Source organism: Limanda limanda, chromosome 9 (genome assembly GCF_963576545.1).
Source record: "Limanda limanda chromosome 9, fLimLim1.1, whole genome shotgun sequence".
Taxonomy (NCBI): domain Eukaryota; kingdom Metazoa; phylum Chordata; class Actinopteri; order Pleuronectiformes; family Pleuronectidae; genus Limanda; species Limanda limanda.
Window position 1 is genome coordinate 18,785,564 of NC_083644.1, and position 20,639 is coordinate 18,806,202.

The 20,639-nt window shown below is 42.6% G+C and overlaps 1 protein-coding gene across 4 annotated transcripts in view; it reads right to left on the minus strand.

Annotated features, from left to right (window-relative positions):
• Positions 1-20,639, minus strand: part of suco (SUN domain containing ossification factor) — a 43,878-nt gene that overhangs the window by 4,950 nt on the left and 18,289 nt on the right. For 2 of the 4 annotated variants that reach the window (XM_061078826.1, XM_061078825.1), the window contains exons 2-21: positions 19,049-19,163; positions 16,566-16,670; positions 15,936-16,252; positions 14,958-15,098; positions 14,418-14,607; positions 12,287-12,398; positions 11,386-11,516; positions 11,095-11,162; positions 10,885-10,992; positions 9,623-9,728; positions 7,913-7,933; positions 7,650-7,705; positions 6,872-6,963; positions 6,433-6,498; positions 5,996-6,079; positions 3,804-3,894; positions 2,310-3,683; positions 1,590-1,677; positions 1,369-1,473; positions 107-261 (exon numbers count right to left, since the gene is read on the minus strand). In XM_061078826.1, coding sequence (XP_060934809.1) covers positions 107-261; positions 1,369-1,473; positions 1,590-1,677; positions 2,310-3,683; positions 3,804-3,894; positions 5,996-6,079; positions 6,433-6,498; positions 6,872-6,963; positions 7,650-7,705; positions 7,913-7,933; positions 9,623-9,728; positions 10,885-10,992; positions 11,095-11,162; positions 11,386-11,516; positions 12,287-12,398; positions 14,418-14,607; positions 14,958-15,098; positions 15,936-16,252; positions 16,566-16,670; positions 19,049-19,163 — 3,525 coding nt within the window. The remainder of the gene's footprint in view (positions 1-106; positions 262-1,368; positions 1,474-1,589; positions 1,678-2,309; positions 3,684-3,803; positions 3,895-5,995; positions 6,080-6,432; positions 6,499-6,871; positions 6,964-7,649; positions 7,706-7,912; positions 7,934-9,622; positions 9,729-10,884; positions 10,993-11,094; positions 11,163-11,385; positions 11,517-12,286; positions 12,399-14,417; positions 14,608-14,957; positions 15,099-15,935; positions 16,253-16,565; positions 16,671-19,048; positions 19,164-20,639) is intronic. The other 2 variants (XM_061078828.1, XM_061078827.1) reach the window with 2 other exon arrangements.

Consider the following 20,639-nt stretch of genomic DNA (forward strand, 5'->3'; position numbering starts at 1 on the left):
GACAATGGTGGAATCCGTTAAAAATTACTTCATGAATCAAAAGCCAAACACACCGAGATAAAATGTCCCGTCTACACCAGAAGAGGAGTGTGTGTGAGTGGCAAACCTTTTGGGGCTGGGGTAGTGGTTGCTCTTGGGCAGCACAGCAGCAGTGGAGCTGGGACTGGGAGAGGAGCCGCGGCAGCACTGCAGACACAGCAGGAGGCCCAGAGACAGACACAGAACCAGAGAGACCACCAAGTAGCTCTGGCGATCAGACACCTGCGGAGGAAAACGTCATCAGGCGAAATCAGAAGCTGAGGAAATCACATACATCTGAAATGATATCATTTTGTGACTAATAGCCTGCATAATCTATTAAAACCATCTATATTGTCTATCTTTACTAAACGATGGGGTCCTGTCTCTGCGTTATTAATACAATGAGGGTCACTAATTAATCTCGCTCCAGGCCTCTGGTTGAGCGGTTATCTGCCAACTCTCCCTATTCACATACATTATACACCATCCTCTCTGAAAAGTATATATAGCATATTCTACATTCTGGAGTGGACAATTACTAATTCTTTACCTCATTTTCATTTTACTTGGTTTTTCTTTTTTCTTTTCTCTTTTAATTTAATAAATTCTTATTCTTATCCCCCCTCTTTTTCTCTTGGAGTGAGAACTCTTTGATGTCTGTTGTTCTTTCTTTGCATTGTACACTGTACTTGAATACCATGTATAACAATATTTTATACAGTTGAAAAATGGACAAAGAAAGTAACTGTCTGAAAATGGATATTGTTTTGTTGAAAACTAAATAAAAAATAAGTTAAAAAAAACAAAAAAAACATCCATATTTTAAGAGAAGGAACGACACGAGTGCCACATTAGTCAATAGCGAGTTGTACATTATATGTGGTAATATGGACTTATTGCAAAATCCCCACCCCCAAATGGGCTAAAATTGTATCCTGGGAAATCATTTAAGTCGGTAAAAATGGCCGATTCTATGTCTGCATAATCTCTATAAACAGATTCTGCATGTGAATATGAAGAATCTGTTGGTGAAATTTGATCCTGATTCTGCAGTGAAAAAAAGCTTCTTCTGGGAATAAATCACAAATATTTCCAATACACTGGAACTCATGTTTGCTTGGTCACTTTATGTCTTTCCCTGAAGTAAAACGAACCACAATGTTGTTGCATGTGAATGTCATCATGTACTTTCTATATGTACACAGCCTAGTGATTTCTCTCCCTCTCTCAGTAATATCACCAACCTCTACGATTGCTAATGAAAATAAAACACCGGATACAGTCCGAACCCTATTCTCCGGACTTTATCTGCAGGTCATGTCTGAAAATGGCTGATGTGGAAGTTACCTCTCTCTGCAACAGGCTGACGGCAGAAGTCAGATTTAACATCAGCTTGGTGACGTTCTCCAGCTGGTTCTGCAGGAGATGGATGGAATCTGTCTGCCTCTGGTCCTGGAACAGAGGAGACAACAGATACTGAGCTGTCAGACAATCTCACCAAATACTCACAGGTATTCACTGTGCATAGGTCGACTATTCTTGTTCTGACTTAGTAAATACAAACTGACCTGCTCCTCTGCGATGCGGGAGGAGTTCTGCATTTTGATGATGGTTTTATTGAACGCTCTCTGCATCTCTTCCATCTGTTTACGGTACCTGAACGGGACAAATCCAAAAATCACAACGGGTCAGCCATAGATTTATATATAAAGACTAGATGTCTCGTCCGCGTTGCCGGCCAACGGAGCCGGACGTCACCACATGGCGGCCATCTTGCCAGAGGTTGCTCGCTCACCCATAACATTGTGTTGGTAGTGGTAAATAACCATAACTTGCTCAATTTTTAACCGATTTTGAAACGGTCTGGTTTGTTATAAACGTCAGAGATGTAGTTATGACACTGCATAAATTATTAATTAAAAAAAATAATAATAACATAATTATTAATAAGTATGCAGTGTCATAACTACATCTCTGGTGACGTCCGGCTCCGTCGAACGAGACATCTAGTCTTTATATATATCTATGATGTCAGCAATTTACCCAAGGTAAAGTAGGGCTATAGTCGATTGCTTGGTCATAATGTCCTGGTCCGTGACGGCTCAGTCTCACTTCTGTTGTCCACTTATATAACAATTATTGAACATTAACCCTGAATCTGCTCCAAACTGACAGACGCATACAAAAAGTTTTAACTAGATTAAACTAAATTATATACGTTTCATTTCCACCCGAGATCAATTTCAATCAAACAAGTGTTTCTCTGGCTGACTCCGGCTCTAGTGTACCTCTGGCTCAGCTCCTCCAGGTATCTGCTGGACAGACTCATGTTCATCTCCAGAGCTTTGATCCTGTTGTTCAGCCTCATGAACACGCTCTCCTTCTGGCTGGAGCCGTGCACCGCTCCCCCGTTCAACGACACGCCATTTCCGTTCACACCCCCGCCATTGTAGTCGCCCACATTCTGTAACTCCGCATAGAAGTCCGTGGCGGCCCGGTGGACATTGCTGTTCCCATTAGTGCTCAACAGGTCCTCGTCCCCTGTGTCGTCCCCCCGGTAGGGTTCTCCGGTGTGAGCGATGCAGTCCCCCTGCTCCCCGGGAGTCTGAGATGCGTGGACACTGCGTCTCTGCGAGTCCCCGCTGTCTGTGCCTGAATTCACAGAATCTGTGTGAGTATCGGTGATAGGGACCGCTGGTGGCAGTTCAGTGGGAGGGGGGCTCAGGTCTTCGGGCCTTGAAGCCGTGGGGAGAGGCTGAACGGGCTGCTCCTTGACAGGAGGAATCACAACACCGGGAGAGGCCGTCTCAGGGGACACATGCTGGGAGGGAGAGCTGACGGCGAGGGAGGCACTGGCACTACTGGCCTGCTGCGTCTCGTGGATAGAGGCAACATGGAGGGGGGGTGTAGGGACAGGGTTCATGGCTGCGTCTTTGATGGGAGGTTGCGGCTTCTCCTCCTGCGTGGGGGTCGGCCGCATCAGAGAACTGTGCATGTCGGAGAAACTGTTCGGGGGGATGGTGGAGGTTCTACTCGGCTCCAGGTGGGTGCTGATCTCTGGAGTGAGTGCATCAGGCATGCCAGAGTGGGGATGTGTGTAGGTGGTGTGCACCTCACCCAGAGATTTGTCCTCATTTTGTCCCTTAGGCAGTTCAGTCTCTGGAGCTTTGTCTGTGAGGGGAAGGGCGTCTTGTGGAGGTGTCGGGGAGGGGACAGGGATCACTGGTGGCTGGTGGGTGAGGATGGGGGTGTTTGCAGTGGCGTGAATCTGGGTTTGAGCGCTCAGCTGCCTCCGCCGAAGGCTGCGGAGCCGACCCTTCGCCAGCCGGGCCGAGCACCAGCGGTGGAGCAGCTCCGGCAGAGTGGCCATGCACGACAGAGACAGAGAGGAGAGCGAAGCGAAAGGACAGTATTTCTGGCTCTCCCGCTGGTTCCTGTCCGCCTCCCTCCTCGTGTCCTCCTCCCTCTTCTCTTCCTCCTCCTCGCCCTCCTCTTCCATGAGGGTCACAGTTGACTGTCTGGGCTCTTCGTCGTCGTCCTCCTCTACCAGAGTGACGATCTGTCTGCCCTCAGGGGAGTCGGACGAGGAGGGAGAGGGTGTGGAGCTGTCCTTGGAGATGTCCTCCTGGGTTATAGTGTCTTCAGGTTCTGTAGGCTCCAGTCTGAAAGAAAGATTGGGAAACAACAAAGAACTTAATTTTTTGGGGGAATAAAATAGAGGAAAAGTGATGCAACTGCTCCACCTTGTTTGATCAATCAATGGTTTGTCTGTTTGTCCTTACTCTGCAGGGTCGGGAAGTGTTTCAGCTGGGGTACTTTTAACTTCAGTAGTTCCCTTCTTTTCATTCTCCTCTGTTGTTGTGTTACCTGGTACTTTGACAAAAAAAAAATACAACAACAATTTACAAACTGGGAAGACTGATTAAACGTCACAGCTGCCTCAGACCCACAGATCTTGGCATTGGCAAACTTCTCCCCAGGTCCTATGTGGCTGTCGTTAAGAACAGAGACCTCATTCCTGAGACTGTGTGGCTGGCAGACTCATGTTTGGGTAAGTCAGAAATACAGGGAATCAGTCTAGTCCAGTTAGAATCGTGCTCTCACGTACACCCTCTCCTTTGCTCTTGTGGGTGTAAAGGGGAAGATAACTTTACCACAGAAAGGGATCAGGAAGTTAGACACTTCATAGTTTCTCCTAACAACTGGACAAGATGTAAACTTCACATATGACAGTTCATGGTTTAAATTGTCATCTTTGAATCCGCGTTTTTGAGTGTTCTCAGCTTTTAAAATGATTCTTACACTTATTTTGAAGCGAAGCACAGCGCGTGTAAACAATAATATAAGAAGGTTAAATCTGGATGTCACTGGGGAAAAGCGGAGTGAGAGAGTTGTGTTGTTTTTGTAACTCGTGTGGTGAACAGACTGAGGAGCAAGCTCTGCGTCACAGGCCCAATTCATCCGAGCTCTTTTCCTAGAAGTAAAATACAGCAAGCCAAAGTTCTGCTGAAACGCTGCTGCAGACCTCCTGCCAACAGCCAAATAAACATCTGGCTCTCTAAGCACTTATACATATGAACATTCAGGCCATACATATGCTCATACTTTACAGAAGGGAAGGTACAGTGACCCAGTTTTAGAAGCAGTTAATCTATACAATATGTGGGAGGGCCAGTGGTTAGAGACGAGGGGAGGAGGAAAAACAGCATTTGTAAAGTGAGTACAACCAGCGCACAGGAAGAAAGGAAAACTTCAGTTCTTCCGTGATTGTGGAATGATTCCTGAGGAATCAACAATAAGATCTGTGAAAGAACAACTAGTTTCCTTTACATTTTCTCAAGAAAAGACTTAATCTTTGTAATTAATCTATTCTATTCATAAACACTGTGTGGAGCGGTTGTCGGCCATAATTTTGCCTTTTCAGTTTATGAGCGATATGGACACACTGATTGGACGCCTCTCCCTCTGCTTGTTTTTATCAGCAGGTTTACAGCAAAACTACAGATTACCATGAAATTTGGACCAACATGAACCAAGTAAGAATCCATCAAATGGTGTGGATCTGAACAAAGGTGCGGATCCAGGATATTTTTCATCACTTTCTTTAACAATGCTTTTAATGACATTTTGACTGATTTTCTCAGAGAATAATTCATAGATCTTGATAAAAAGATATCAGGTATATTTAGGGGACTGATATTAATGAGTGTGGATAATGATGCAAAAAAAAACACATTTAAATGAGGATTAATAATGGGATTCTTTAAACTCCTGTATGGTAACAAATAGGGCAACAAACTTGTTTCTCCCACTGATGTGTAGCTGAGATAATGTGGATTCAGTTGGGAATCAAGAGTTTATATTAAATAGTTTTAGAACTATGTCCTAACAATCATGACGATTTGGTGCAGAATTTAAGGGGACTCTTGGGCCTTGGCTAAGCTATGCGAGTGGCATTCTAGTTTGCGAAATAGTTTTTTTCTACTTTTATCTCATTTTGTTCCACTTGTGAACCCTCTCTCCAGCAAAACACTGGTCCTATATTTTCCATTCATGTTTTCATGCTCAAAAGTGAAATGTGTAAAAGTAGATTCATAGAAATATACAAAACCTACAAACTGAACCAATCAAATGCTCTGCAGGAATGAGACGTTATGGGGTCAAACTGGATTTGTGACTCATGATTAGAGGACTGAGAGTTACTTTGTGTGATGTCCTGACCTAGAAATGATAAATTGTAGCCTAAGGGTAAACCAGTTGTTCCTCATACTGCCCAGTGACAAGATGGGGCTGCATAAAGAAATATAAAATATCAGTATAAAACTGAGAGGCAAAACTCTTTCAACAAACCACTTATGTTTGTGTCAATGACACAAGAATGATGAGACAAGAATCAGGTGAAAAGCAGCAATAAGGACATTTATAATATGGATGTAAAAGTGATTTAGGACAGAAAACAAGGACGTGATGTTACCTCCTTTTACTGCTCCACCCTCCAGCTCCGACTTTCCGCCCATCACGTTAGCAGCTATGTTATTCACCATGTTTAGGATGGCGTCTAAAGGAAAATTATAGACATATTAGATTAGAAGATTAGAGACATATTTCAACTGAGCCACAAGCTTTGACATTGTTTTTTCCATTTTGCTTTTCTCAAACATTGCATTTCTGAACTGATTGGTACCTCTCTATCTTTTAGTTTGAGATTCAGACCTATAGAGTGAGGCCATCTTGGGTATGTGAGGACATTTCCAAGTAGAGTACGAGTTTGTGCAGGTGATCTTCATTATCAAGATGGATCTTAGTCTCAGTACAATTAAATCTTATATTCTCATGATTTCAGCTGCATTGTTATGATATATTTTGCACCATTTAGTCCTTACTAGTATAGCAAGATATACATGTACATACTGGTCGCTGAGCCAAGCAGGTTTTTAGAGCCCTTGTCCTCTGACGGTTGGTAACCAGGAGGATAATCTGAAGACAAAGTAAAATAAAACACAATAAAATAAACACAATAAAATGACATCAGCCTAAACATGATTTGAGTTATTCTTTCATGGAATTTTGCCATAAAATTATCAAACACTGTGTCCAGAAGAGAAGGACTGGAAATGGAAAAAAAAGACAGCTGATGTTAATGGTTAACTCTCGTCCCAGGTGTTTGGTCACTAAGTTGTAGGACAACTCCTCTCAGGGTCCAAGGATTTACAGCAAATGTGTTTTTACTGCCAGGTGATGCAGCTTAACTATACGTTTGTGCTCGTTCTTCTTCTGTTTACTTGTTAAGTAAAGAGATGATTTGCAACCAGTGTTGAAAAGGCAGTTGAGCAACTTGTCACCAACTCACCATACTCTTCATCCAAGTACTCCAGTCTCTCTGAAGGGTACTGGGAATCTGCAATCTCCTCATACTCCTCCACCATGCTGGTACCAAACACCCTACACAAAACACACAACCACACAATGTTATAAAAACAAACCAACCTACAGAAAAGGTTATGGGTTGTTGTTACCATACAGTAAGAAGAGAAGTATGTGTGTGCAGCCAGTTTTTCCATTTCGAGCACCCGTGCTTGTTGTATAAACTCTGCAGAGCTTATTGTAATAAAGACTCAAAAGCAACTCAAGGCTGAGAATTTCATTACTTCAAATCTCAAGATGAATTTCCGTCACAACATGTATAAAGAACCTTGATAATTCTCCTGGGTAAGTTCTTATCTGAAAGATAAAACAGTGTCTTTCTTCATCTGAAAAATCATCCTAATATGTTGTATAATGTATAATAAAGTGTGGATACCAATCACGTTAGACCCCCTAGTCCAGACATGATAAGTCGGGCTGGGTTTGCAGAAAAACGTTGAAATGATATTCATGTTCAGGTCAGTCATGTTGACTGAACTGATTTGCGGAAGAGGGAAACACAAACTCAGTGCAGCTTTTATTTACTAACTCGGGCTCCGGTCGGGTTCAGACGGGAAAAAAAGTGTCCCGAGCCGCTCTCTTGATCAAAACTTACAAGGAAATCTTTCACTTTGTTTAACTTTATTCCTATTTAGATTTTGAATAAATCAGCAGGCGGGCCTATGAAGAGAAACTGGATTGGGAAGAGGTGTTTTCTATCTTACCTGATGAGACTGAGGGGACAGAAGTGTTCTGATCCAAAGTGTGAGAGGAGTTCAACCTGCGGCGAAAAGGGACAAAGGTTTTAATTGAAAAAAATCGACAAATTCACAACCCAATCCACATACCCATAATCTACCAAACATGTGAAGATTAATACTAATATTACCAAGCTTTCACAAAATATTTTGTGTGCACGTTTACATTTCTTTATATCTTTCACATGCATTAAGGTGCTGAGCCAAAGCTCAGAGAAAAGAGTGCTAACCTTTATGTACTTGATGAACATCTGATGCGAGAGGAAGACAGGAGAAGGACAGAAGGAGAGAGAAATAAAAACAAGAAAAAGAAATGAGTAAAGACTGATTCAAGCTACAAGCAGGTCAGGCATCTGATTACAGTTTGGCTCTTTCCTAAGACAAACACACTGCTGACATGTTCTACATCAATGTTCTGTTACAAGTCCACAGGCAAGACACACAGCAGTGGATTAAGAAAAGGAGCAAGCAAGACAGAAGGACAGACGTAGACCAACTGAGGACAGATGCAAGACATAAGACAACAGTTAGAAGCTGCTTAACTCGGAGAGATAGCTGAAGCAGATAATCCTGAATCATTCAAGATGAAACCAGTTTATGTAATAAAAAACATTTTTTCACAAAAGAACACATGACCCAGAGGAAGCACCCACACATGACACCCACAGTCACCACATGAAAAGGATGATCATCGGAGCATAAACAAACTGCAGAACAAGTGAAGACACAAGGACGACTGAGGAAGCAGGAGTGTGGGGAGAGGGACAGCTCACAGAAACACAGATATCCTTTGATTACAATGCATCAACACTGAAATTCAAATTCTTCAACAGTAACTCACACCAACAAATGAAAAGAAACCCAACACATACACATTATTTTCACTGACACGCAGAGTGTTTCAGTCAGAATGGAACACACACACACACCAGAAAAGACTGAATAAATACAGTTAACAAAACATTCAACAAACAAAATGGAATGGATGTCCATCTTGTAGAGTTATGCTGCATATAAAATGAAATTTATTAATTTGGGAGAAATTGTGGATGAAGAGCTGTGGACAGTAATGACTGTAAACCCTGCAGTCAAGAGTGGGTGGTAGAGCAACTTAATTAGAGAGGAGTATCAACTGGAAACTGTGTGAACTGGGTTTTAAAATGATCTAGTTAAGTTATAATTCAAATGCTTGAAAATCTCAAGTTTGAATTAATCTTTGTGAGCAGAGGACAAACAATTGCAATCCTTTCGTTTCAAAAGATTGTGAAGCAGCGCGGGATCATGGGAGTTGTTTTCTTCACCACCATTGTCGAAGAAAACCAACGCGATGCGACTCTGCGGCAAATCCTGTTCACAGATGAGGTCATGTATAAAGTTTATTCACATTACATAGGAAAGGAATAATTGTGATGCATTACGAGTCACCAATACAAACAGTGGAAGGTCACTTTTTTCTTTGCAGAGACGGGTAACGCAGAAGAAATTAAAAGGCGATCAAAATATAATGTCCAGCTTTCTTGAATAAAACCATTCATTTCTCTGGGTTTGATCATTGCTGGAAACATTTTGGATAATGCAAGAACACAAGTTAACAAAGAATATAACATAGGTTAAGGACATTTTAAAGAAGAATTGTAACATGTTATATCCACCCTTACAAGGTCTTACTAGTTCAACTCAGTCATGAGCTGAATCCCTCACAGTCGTTCGCACATTCTTCATCCAGTTGAGGGGGGGGGGGTGACTGGCAGCAATGAGAGCAGGGCTAATTTACCATGAAGTCATAAGAAGGTCCCCCGAGCTTGAAGCCATGTGTATCAATGCATCTCTGTGGATATGTATCTGCTATACTACGGAGGAATAACTTATCCATTGCTAATGATTCGCTCTCCTTCAGACATCATTTTTCTGTTGTAGCAGTGGGAAGAAAAAGGGCGTACCTTCACATATTTAGCATAAAGCTGCTCATCCAGTGGGAAGCTCTGGACGATGCGCTCATCGCGGCCATGGAAAGTACCCAGCTTTACCCACTTGTTGGTAGGATATCTGCAAACGGAGCAAATTCCAAAGTAAGATGCGTATATCTGATGGCCAGACTGCACTTACAGGGAAATCTAGCATGTTATCGTAGGCTGGATGCAAATGTCAAATGTATGACCAGAGGTCTGTGCTCCCATGATAAACAGTTTATGAGTTGTGGTACGAGAGGACGCTGAAAAAGTGTACCAAAGTTTGAGGCAATAATACAGGAGAAAAAAAAGACGAGTGATACCGCTGTTTGAGAAGGTGATTACCAAAATGGCTGACTCACAACTAGACAACATTAAATATTTAACTTCAATTCTACATCAAGGGTTCATGTTGGTGAAATTTACATTTAATATAGATGATTTAATTTTGACTACATCCTTGTTAGAAAATGCAGTGTCAATTGACTTGCAGCTATTATTGAGGTCAATATAATAATACAAGGTTTCTTCTTTCCATACTCCCAGATAATATCCAGTTGCCTTTTATTTTACTGCCAGCTTCGTATAGTGTGACGTGTATTCATCGACAATGGGGCACTGGGAATGACACTGTGACCGATAGGCATTGTGTCACACAAAGACCCTGTTCAGGACTGGTATTAACATCCGTCCTGAGAGATCTGATCATAAGTGGAAAGCTCTAAGTTCATGTGTTAACCCCTGGCATTAAAATATGTCCTGAATGTATCTCCTGAGAGTGAGAGTGAGAGTGAGAGAGTAAGAGTTTCATGAAGCTGTGCAGTGAATAAAGATTTGACCAATTCAAGAGAAGAATCAATCATTATGTGCTGGTCAGTGTTGATATTGCAGCCGTTAACACATCAACATATGGTCACTGAGAAGCATAAAAATGTGTTTGATTCATTATGAAAGTGTAGCAGGTCAGTGGACGTCTGCTGAGTAGGCAGTGCTTCATATGTGGCCCAGGACAGATTCGCAATGTGGCAATAGACCATCTCTAAATGGGGTCAGACTTGGGTGTTGCTGACAACATGGGATTGGACCACTCAGGTTAGATACCAGGTCGGAATGGGATCACAAAGTGCGATCGGGGCTTTTTATTTGTCGCAAACCAACCTCAGTACGTATGAGAAAATGCCGATTCAGTCTGAAATGTACTGCCCGTGTATGAGGGATTGTGTGCACATGTAAAAAGACAAAAGGGAGTATACCTGTCACTGATGGACACTAGAAAGTCTTTTGGTGTTGATGAGAAGAGTTCAAAGTTCGCGATATCCAGCTGCTTGACTTGAATAGGCTCACAGAGCTCTATCACAAACCTGCAAAGAGGTTCAAACACACGGTTCATTCAAAGGTGTACTGACATCTATAGCTATGTTATATATGAACTGTCTACTATGGGTGTGTTTTATTGTACTCACCATATTTTGTTGCTGCAAGGATTCAGCATGTAAAGGTCCATATTTTCCATGAGAATTGCTGAAGTACTCTGAATAGGAAACCGAAGCAAAATGAACAAGTGAGTGAATTAGCATCCACAATCACTTTTTGTATTTAGTTATTTAACAGCTATTTAAGTTAACATCACCAAATAAACTAAATGTTTGTCTTATCCATCTGCTGACACAACATGACAGAATGACCTCTGTATCCTTTGCTGTGTGATAATGTGTGTGTCTGTGTGTAGGAAACAGAAGTAACGTGTGTTTAACCTTGGCCTCAATGTTGGCAGACAGTATCTTGGCTCCACACTCCACAGATGCGTAGTTATTCTTAAAGTTCTTCTGGACCTTCTTCTTCACTGGATGGGGGCTGCCGCTGGCTGAGGTGTGGAGAGACTGACCTGAGTAGAGGGGAGGCTTTCATTAGAGAGACTGGAAAAAGGACATTGCCTGCGAGCAATGAGTTGAGAGGTTACGCAACACACATAAACACACGCTCTGCTGACCGATGCACATTGCGTGCACAGGGAAAAAGAGATGTGAGAGAGAGAGAGTGAGAGAGACATGAATAGAACATGAGGAAGGAAGCAAATGAGACAGATAGAGGTAGACAATGTAAAACTTACAGCATGAAGGACACAAACAACCAGATGAGATGCAGCTTATAAAAAGGACCCTATGACTTCAAAAGCAATGATGATATCCGTGTCTGCATCACCAAGTTAGATTATTATCATCAAGGATAATATTGGAGTTACACAGCTTTGCGAGACTAAAAACTCGGAAGCATCATGTGGGCCTAAAAATAAAAATAGAACTGGATTGGTGCTCAGTAGTTTATATCTCCACCAAGGCCCAACAGTCCCCTAATGAATAATCAAAAATGCACAGCACCATTTCTCGCAATGTTAAGGAAAGTGAAAAATAATGACAGCATCCACCCCGATTCTGATCCTCAACCAAATTTGATGTTTTTTTCCTTGAGTCATGCCCCACTCCTAATAGTTCTTATGCAATCCTGCTCAAAAAACAAACAAGCACACGCATATAAAACATACCTTCCTTGGTGGAGGTAATTATATGGACACTACATTCATTTTTCGATGCTGTGCCTTTCTTTCCATTCATGCATACGTACCAAAATGGGTATGTCATTAATGACTCAACTTACTTTTCTCCTTCTCGACCTCCATGACTTGTTTCTTCCACTCGTCGAAGGTGGGGATATCTTCTTTGCTGGGAACGGAGGGATCAGCCTCCCTGGCAACGCTGGCGTCTCCTGCCTGGAAACCACAGACAGGTGGAACGGTCACACAGGTGCAGAAGGACAGAGGAACTGCAAACCAGCCATTAGTATCCTAATCCCAGTAACAAACATTAGGGTTTACCAAATTTAATTCAAATATCGCAAAGAATGCAATCCAATATTTTTTTCATTGTCATGACGACTTAACTACGAGTTCTTCTCTGCAGTGTACTTAAGTTAATCTAGGTTTTGGAAAAAAATAGCTATTAGTCATTTGTTCTATAGCTAACATTGCTGTCGACAACTTGCATGCTAGAACCACTGAAAATGAGTTGGTGGGAGTCAGCTAGCCTGTGGCCACTAAAGCATTGAGCTGTGAATACTATTTTGATGCATTATATAAGCGCCCTTTTGAACCTCACAAAAGCGTCTGAGCCTTAAAAATCCCCCGACTCAGACGATCTCTTATGTAAACATCTCAACAGTTACTGCCAGCCACTATGCAGATTAGTCAACAGATATAGCGCCACAACAGCAAAATGATGCAGAAATGAGAAATGGACACAATCCCCTCCCAAGGTTGGGTACAGCCCCCTGGAAACAATCATCTTTAATTATGCTTCATCCATGAAAACAAGCTGACTCAGTATTTCCCAATTGAAAGATTCAAAGCTGCCCTTTGCTGGAGCAGCTGTGCACACACTGAATATTTAAGATTATTCATGGCAACCTGGCCATGAGTTTATGCAACATTTTACTGGGCAAAAAGATGTGGACAAATGGTAGTAAAAAAATTGTCTTTCCGTTTGTATTTAGAAAATGAATGGCTCTGTTCACTTCTTTAATTCTGTGTTATCACTATGCTATTTATACCAAACAATTAACATCTTCGTTGGTCGGTCCAAAATTCGAAGCATCCCCCCCCCAAAAAAAATGTCACACAGCAAATTAAAAGAGACATGGGCCACTTTGATCCGGAACTAGACCATGCAATTCAGTTGGACTCAATTTTGGCCATTCGTCTGGTCCTTAGTCTTGAGCAGACAGGGTAGGTGTCAAAGCACCCTAACGCCGGGTTTACACCGGGCGCTGAAGCGTCGCGTAAGCGCAGCGCCATGCCTTAAATAACAGCTGACTCCCATCCACTCCCATGTTAATCCTTTGTGCCGGTCCCACCAGAGGCTGAAGTGCAGCGCAGCGCCAAGGCTGCCGAGCGCAGTGCAGTGATCGTTTCGGCGTCGAGTCTATTTTTTGCGCTTGACGCGAGCGTATCGCTGCAGGAAACACACTGAAAAATGATTTTAAACGATATTGATGACATATTTTATATGATATAAATGATCAAATATGCATCCCATAGTTTGTATTCCCCTTCTGTTGTCCTGGAGTTTTCAATTTTACCGATCACATTATTAAATGTCCCCCTCTGCCCCCACTACAGCCACACAAGCAGTCATAAAGATAAAGAGAGAGGGGGGGGGGGGGTTGTCTACATACTCTCCCCGTAGGCTTGAGCGGAGAATACGCAATTTACCCTCGACACCCGACATTGAACGGAGCAAACAGCGGAAAAGTTCTTGAACATGGATGACATTAAATTAATAATTGAAGTGGAGAAGTACAGTGAGCTGTATGATCCTCGGCACATGTTGTATAAAGACAACACCACAAAGGAAAAAATGTTGGGACGCTGTTGCAGTTAATGACAAATATCAGCAGTATGTGTGATCACGGAGAGGAATCGCAGGATGACCGCCGCGGAGTTAAGGGTGTCCAGTGTGACCAGCCAAGCGCCGGCGCGCTAGGGATTAGCGCTTACGCTTCGCTTACGGGTCGCTTCAGCGCCCGGTGTAAACCCGGCGTAATACCTCACCTGAGCCATGTTTGTTGACCCTGCTGTGTTCAATAAAAAGACAGCTTCCAACTCTGTCCAATGATTATGTGGATTAGTTCTTTGAGTCACATTTTTCATCATGACACCTTCAGCACTGCTATGTGTCTGCCTGTGGCAATCTGCTCAAAACCCTTCTTATAAACTTGGGAACAAGCTGCTGACCTGCTCTTCTTGCAGATGCTGGGAGGTGTTGCCCTCCTGGTCCAAATCCAACAGCCCATCCTCCAGCTTCTGCTTCCGCTGCTGCTGCTGTTCCTGATCCAAAAGGCCTGGTGTAGACTGGACCTCTGCTTCTGGACCAGAACTGGATCCCTGATCTGACCGCTGGTGTTCTATGGCAGCCTCGTCCTTTCTACAGTACAGACATGGGGCAAAGAGGTGGGAAGAGAGAGAACGAATTGGAGGGATGAGAGATAGTGGAGAGGGGAAGAATAAGGATAGAGAAGAAGACAAATAAGTGGATTGCAATGTTGGACGCATGGTGCCTACAAAAAAAAGATATACAGTTTATTTGACAGCATTGACAGTCCTTGTTGTGAGCAGGCAAAACGATGGAAAAAGGAAATGAAAAAACAAAAAAAAAATAGAAGTAAGTGGAGAGCAAGGCCAGCGGTCGACGGTTGCGCACAGCAGAGAGGTGCAACTTGTACCTTGATTACCTGTCTCTGCGCTCTGATTGACTTCTGGACTTTAGATACTCACCTGAAGAGAGGGATGCCAAAAGGGGAGTTTTCACAGGTTGCCAGTTCGGGGGGGATGACCCCGCACTGTGAATCAGAGTGCTCAGCAAAGACAAAGATGTCTACTGGGAGCTCATCTCCTGCACTGGCAGCTCGCGCTGCACTGAGGGAAAGAAAGGACATGGTGTTTACCACACCTCCTTACACTGGGGGAAGGCAGAGAGAGGAAGGTGGGTGGGAGAGAGAAAAAGACGGGCACAGAGCAGGAGACAGAGGGGGCAAAAGAAAGAGAAAGATGGACAAAAGGGATGTAGAGTCCCTCTCTGGCGGGGCAGGTGTTGTGTACGTCTTCAAATGTTCTGACGTTGACAGTCAATTCGAGAAAGGAATTCAGATGTCCCCATGGAATGGGACATTTTCGCTTCTTAAGTTTCCATCCAGTCATTATCCATGCTGCTTATCCTTTGAGGGTGGCAGAGCAGCTGGAGCTGATCCCAGCAGCGATTCAGCGAGAGGCGAAACCTCCTGAATGGGTGGCCTCTCTATCACAGGTCTGACGGGAATCCTCTGAAGTCATTTTGGTCACAGTTCCATGTCCATGCAGTTGCTTTTTTTACAATCCCACAAACTTGAATTGCAAAGTCCATTGGAATAAATGTATGAGCGGTTCCATGTTAGTTCACAGCGCTGGCCACTAGTTCCATGAGCTGTGAATAACCAACTCTCCAGTTTTTCTTTCAGTTCATAACCAATCAAAACACGATAATTGAAATAAAACAAAAAATGAAAGTAATAAAAGTTACCAAACAAAAAGATGAAAGAGAACAATGATGTATGGAACAAATTAATAGGTTTGAAATTGCCTTTAACCACCGTAAGAGGAACAGATTGTGTTCTATGATTTCAATTCCACTTCAGCAGTGTGACTGTTCGGTGGTTATAGCCAACTTCTAATGCCAGAGACCAGGTCCCTGCAGTGAGGAAGTGAATGTGAGCTTACCCTGTGTGGGGTGGGCCGGCACTCTCTGAGGTAGGTGTGTGTTCAGCTTCATCTGGGGGTGTGACTGGGTTTGAGTCCAGACTGGGGTGTGCAGCAGGAGAGCCACTGTGGATTTCTGCTTGGGCTAGGATATCTGTGGAAACTTGGCCCTGTGCTGGAACAGGTTCTGGAGTGGATGACAATGAGGTCTCCTGTTCATGGGCGTCAGTTTTCAGGTCCAAATCACTCTGGGGGTCTGGCTCAGCAGCAACAGGGCCAGTGTCAGACTCTGGGTCTGGCTTTGCCTCCTCCACCTCAGCTTCCTGAGGATTCACAGTCTGGGGAGAGAAAACAGAAAAATATTCACATATCATATACACCTCAGAGGTTACCAAACTTGTCAGCCTCTGACGACCAAAATAACATTGTGACCCCCATTTTCGCTGGAGTGGGTTGAAGCACAAATTATGTTTATTTGAGCTAATTTGCAAAAAAGAAAAGTCTTTTGATTTCTGTCTAACATCTAACATCGACCCCTAGTTTGGGATTAGCTATCAATACTTTTCTTTTTCATCGTAACCTTTCTCGGTTCTATATACATTTTAATTCTGTCATTATCATTTATAATAATGGACATACATATTTTGTTACCTGTTCATGATGTTCGTTGTTTTGTGTTGCGGGCTGCTCTAGTGCTGCTTTCACCGTCTCTAGTCCTATATCATATGATGTGTGTGTCGTCCATTCTTCCGCCACCTAGGGGAAAACATTTTTTTTTAAATAAATATACATCAAATCCTCCACAGTCTTCAATAGGAACTTTAATTTGTCTGAACCATTGCACCACAACAATTCAATGTGTTAGCAATCGATTATAAATGGATTGTGTTAAAAGTAACAAATATAGATTTTTGTGTAATTTTCTTATATAAAAGGTCATTGCATCTCAGGCTTTGAAAAAAACTTTTGTTGACAGGCAGAGCCAGTGTTGTAAGGCCAGTGACAGACTGCCAGGCCTGTTCAACTGCCCTGACAGGCCTGTTTGTTGGTGGCCCACAAACAATGATTCCCCTTCTTCTGTCCCCACACAGCCAAACTGAAACAACACACACTTACCTAAATCATTTTTCATTCTGACCCTAAAGCACACATAAAACCACTCACTGATTCTCACACAGCAACGCACACAACTTTGAGGGTGAATTCATCAAAGCAGAGGAAACTTTCTGTGAGCCAACGTCAGCCTTCCACTGGCAAACTACATCTCCACTCTAAAAGGAGTGAATGATATCCACTGGCAGACTTCAAATGGATTAGGAAGAGTTCAGACTTCACTATTGTAGCCTCGATCTTCCACTCATCTACGGTGACTGGAGATCGCCACGTAAAACATCAGATCAGGGACTAATTAGCGTTTGCGAAGTGCCAGCACTCGATCACCATTTGTAAACTTTTCAAAGTTGATATTAGACTTATTGGTGCATCGCAGAAGCCAGAAAATTATAACAGACTAAATAGCACAAAGGCAGTTAAAATGCAGTACTGTGGCATTTTTTGTGGTGACGGGCAAAGAGTGTGCTGACAAGCTATTAGCCAATGAGAGCACAAAAAACAGGGAAATGGGAAACCTGGGGGAATGCGAAACCTGGGGGAATGCATCGCTCAGAAAGTATATGAAATATACCCCCTAGACCAGAAGACAAGAAATGTCTGCACACCAGTTGATGCTGCCAAAAAGAAAGCCTGTATCTAAAAAGTTACTATGAAGAAATTATAAGTTTGTCGGAGCAATAACTGGTGCAGACATTTCTTGTCCTCGGGGAATTTAATCCCTGCCAGTCTCTCTCCCATTTTCCTTTTCTTCCTTGATTTATTGGATGTTTTTGTGACAAAATGTCTTTTGGGAGAGCAGACAGTTTTGTTGGAGAGTTTTACCTGTGGAAGATAATATCAAGATTCTCACCAGCAAGCAAACACATGCAGTATAATGGGTACAGTAATCTGACAACTTTGAAAGTCGTGTAGTGTGAACATGACATAAGTCACCAGCATGATTCATCCACTAAGGCTGCAGTAAAAATGTCTGAGAATTGGATGAGCTGTGCCTGAACTCTAACCCCACAGGGTCGTTCTCTATCTGTATCACCTCCGTTTCTATGATTTATTAGACCAGTGTTCCTGACAACATGTACAGTAACTAGGCTGCTTTCTAAGAAACCATCTCACTGGAAGTGGCTCTTATCTTCATGTACTGTAAATGTTCTAGCCGACCCTCATTTCAACAGGTTTGACAACCATATGTAGTCCACACTCAGTCCACAAACGTTGACTAATCTAATGTTTGCCAACCACCAAAAGCAGACAAAGGATGTTACATCGTGGGAATTGGTGTAATTTCCATTGAAGAAGTTTCCTGGCTGACGGAACGTAACTTCTTTACTTTTTTTTAATAAATGTACTTTTAAAGTCTTGGATTGGAAGGCATCTTGTTCATACTTTTCTTCAGGATTTTGTAGTAGGACCTGTCATATACCCACCGACACCAGTGGTTACTTTTGGAGTTTTGGTGGAAATGCATGGAAGAGCCATAGTAAGTGGAAAAGTGTTAAAAGTGAGTGTTCCTGACCCAGTTCCTTCCATAAGTTAATATTACACAAAAGTTGTCAGTTGAAAAGTAAAAGAGATAAGGTGAGGCAATCGAAAAATGTTCACTTGTCTTGGTGGAATTATGCAATACACTCAACCCCCCATCTCACACAGAGTGGCCTCCAGAATCATGGATCATTCACACCAAGTCTCTATAACTGCCCCTCCTCCTTCCATGGCTCCTATTTGTCACCAGGGGTTAGTGGGTCATTTAAGTGCATGACCCTAATCCCTCCCCTCTACCATCTGGGTGGTCTGCTAACTCATACATTTCATGGTGAGCAGTGGGTCTAATAATACTGCACATCATTGAACAGCTGGCCAAAAAGATGAGCCAGCAATTCTAACCACTCTAAAATAGTTCCATTGTTCTTAATAAGAAGATTGTTTCGAGCTGCAGTGGTTTAAATGGTTGGTAATTGAGAAATCAGATTTTTATTCAACACAAATATTGGAAACAATGTGTATTTAAGCTGTTTTGCACAAACCTTGTGTTGCCTGGAGTCCTGCTCCTGCTTGTGGCCATCAGGGTTTTTGTCCCTGGCCGTCTGACCTGGGTCAGACGAGCTCTGCTCTGAGCAGAACACATGTTGACTGGGGTACCTGAAACACACAAAGAGGAAAACGTGTCAGTTACTTTGTCCCCATTTCAACATCATGCTGAGGTTATAAAACAGACGAAGATTATGATGCACGGACAGGCACTTGTTGGGCGTAGCCGATAAACAAAAGATAAAGATAATATTATAATGGTTACATAAGCAGTTAAAAAGTATACTTTTTTTTGTATTCTTCTGAATCACTCAAGACAAACTTCATTCACTGAATCAGTCTTTACTATCAATTCATCCATGTTTCTCTCCTTATTTCTACTATGGTATTGTGGTGACTCTTGAGCTTCACTTAAGCCTAATTTTAGGTGATAGTCTGATTTCAGCCTCTCTATTTTTTGGATACTCTTTGCCTGTTTCCCTGTTCCACAGGGCTTTCTATTAGGTACGCCACAGAATTGCACCAATATATAGCTCCTTTTTACCTGCACTGGGCCTGGAGCATAAAAACATGAGGACTGCTGCTTCTGTATTCACGTTAATAATGACCATGCCATTCTTTAAAAAACAAACAAAACTAATATATAAATGTCAGAGCTCTGCAATAATGGAGTGGAATAATGGATTACAGGAAATGTGAAAATAGAGATGAATGGATAAAAACCATCAAGTGAAATAACACAGACGAGGTAAGAAAATGATAAGAAATCAGGACAGACAAAGATAGGTAGAAAAACAGCATGTTCTTAGGTGGTTTCTTTATCAGCAGGGGTGGAAATGGAGAGAAGAATTACCCAAGTAGAGAGCAAAGCTCAACTGAAAACATTTGTCTAAACATGTTCCCTTTACTTTGATGCTGAATCAACCCCTAATACACGAGGGCTTCCCTGACCTATGAGTCTGTTTTTAAGCAATTAGCAAAACCAAGCCTTAGGGCAATATGGAAGAATTCTTTTGGGGGAGATTTTAAAGATAATGTCGGAATATTGAAAGACGTAATGTGATTCTCTCCTCTCAATAGACAGTTTTGTGCACAATCTTCTCATGATTCAAAGGTTGAGTTAAACTTAGTCCTCTTCACAAACTGACCCTCAGTTTGGAAAGGCCTAAACTGGACATTCACACAGATTCAATTACTAAATCAGTGTTGCTCAAAGACCAAGGCAACAGCTTTGTGCAGCTTCTGGTAAAGAGAACCACAAGCTCACATATGCGTGTTGTTCTACCTGAGGGCCTGTACACATTATGGAAATAAAAAATGCAAAGCTGCACTGAGCGCGTGACAATGCCTTGCATCACTGACTGTAATGTCAAAAGACACAAAGACAGAGCTCGGAAAGAAACACCATGTGATTCTGTAACTGGAGCTTCCCCCCCCCTGAGCACTCCAATATCAATGACAGGGGGGAGCGGGACACATGGACAGTCATGTTAGCACCCTGTCAGCCCTGCAACCATCTGTGCAGGTCAGTGTCCTGTCACTCAGAACGCCTCCCCATCAGGACAACGTTTATTCACATCTGAGGTG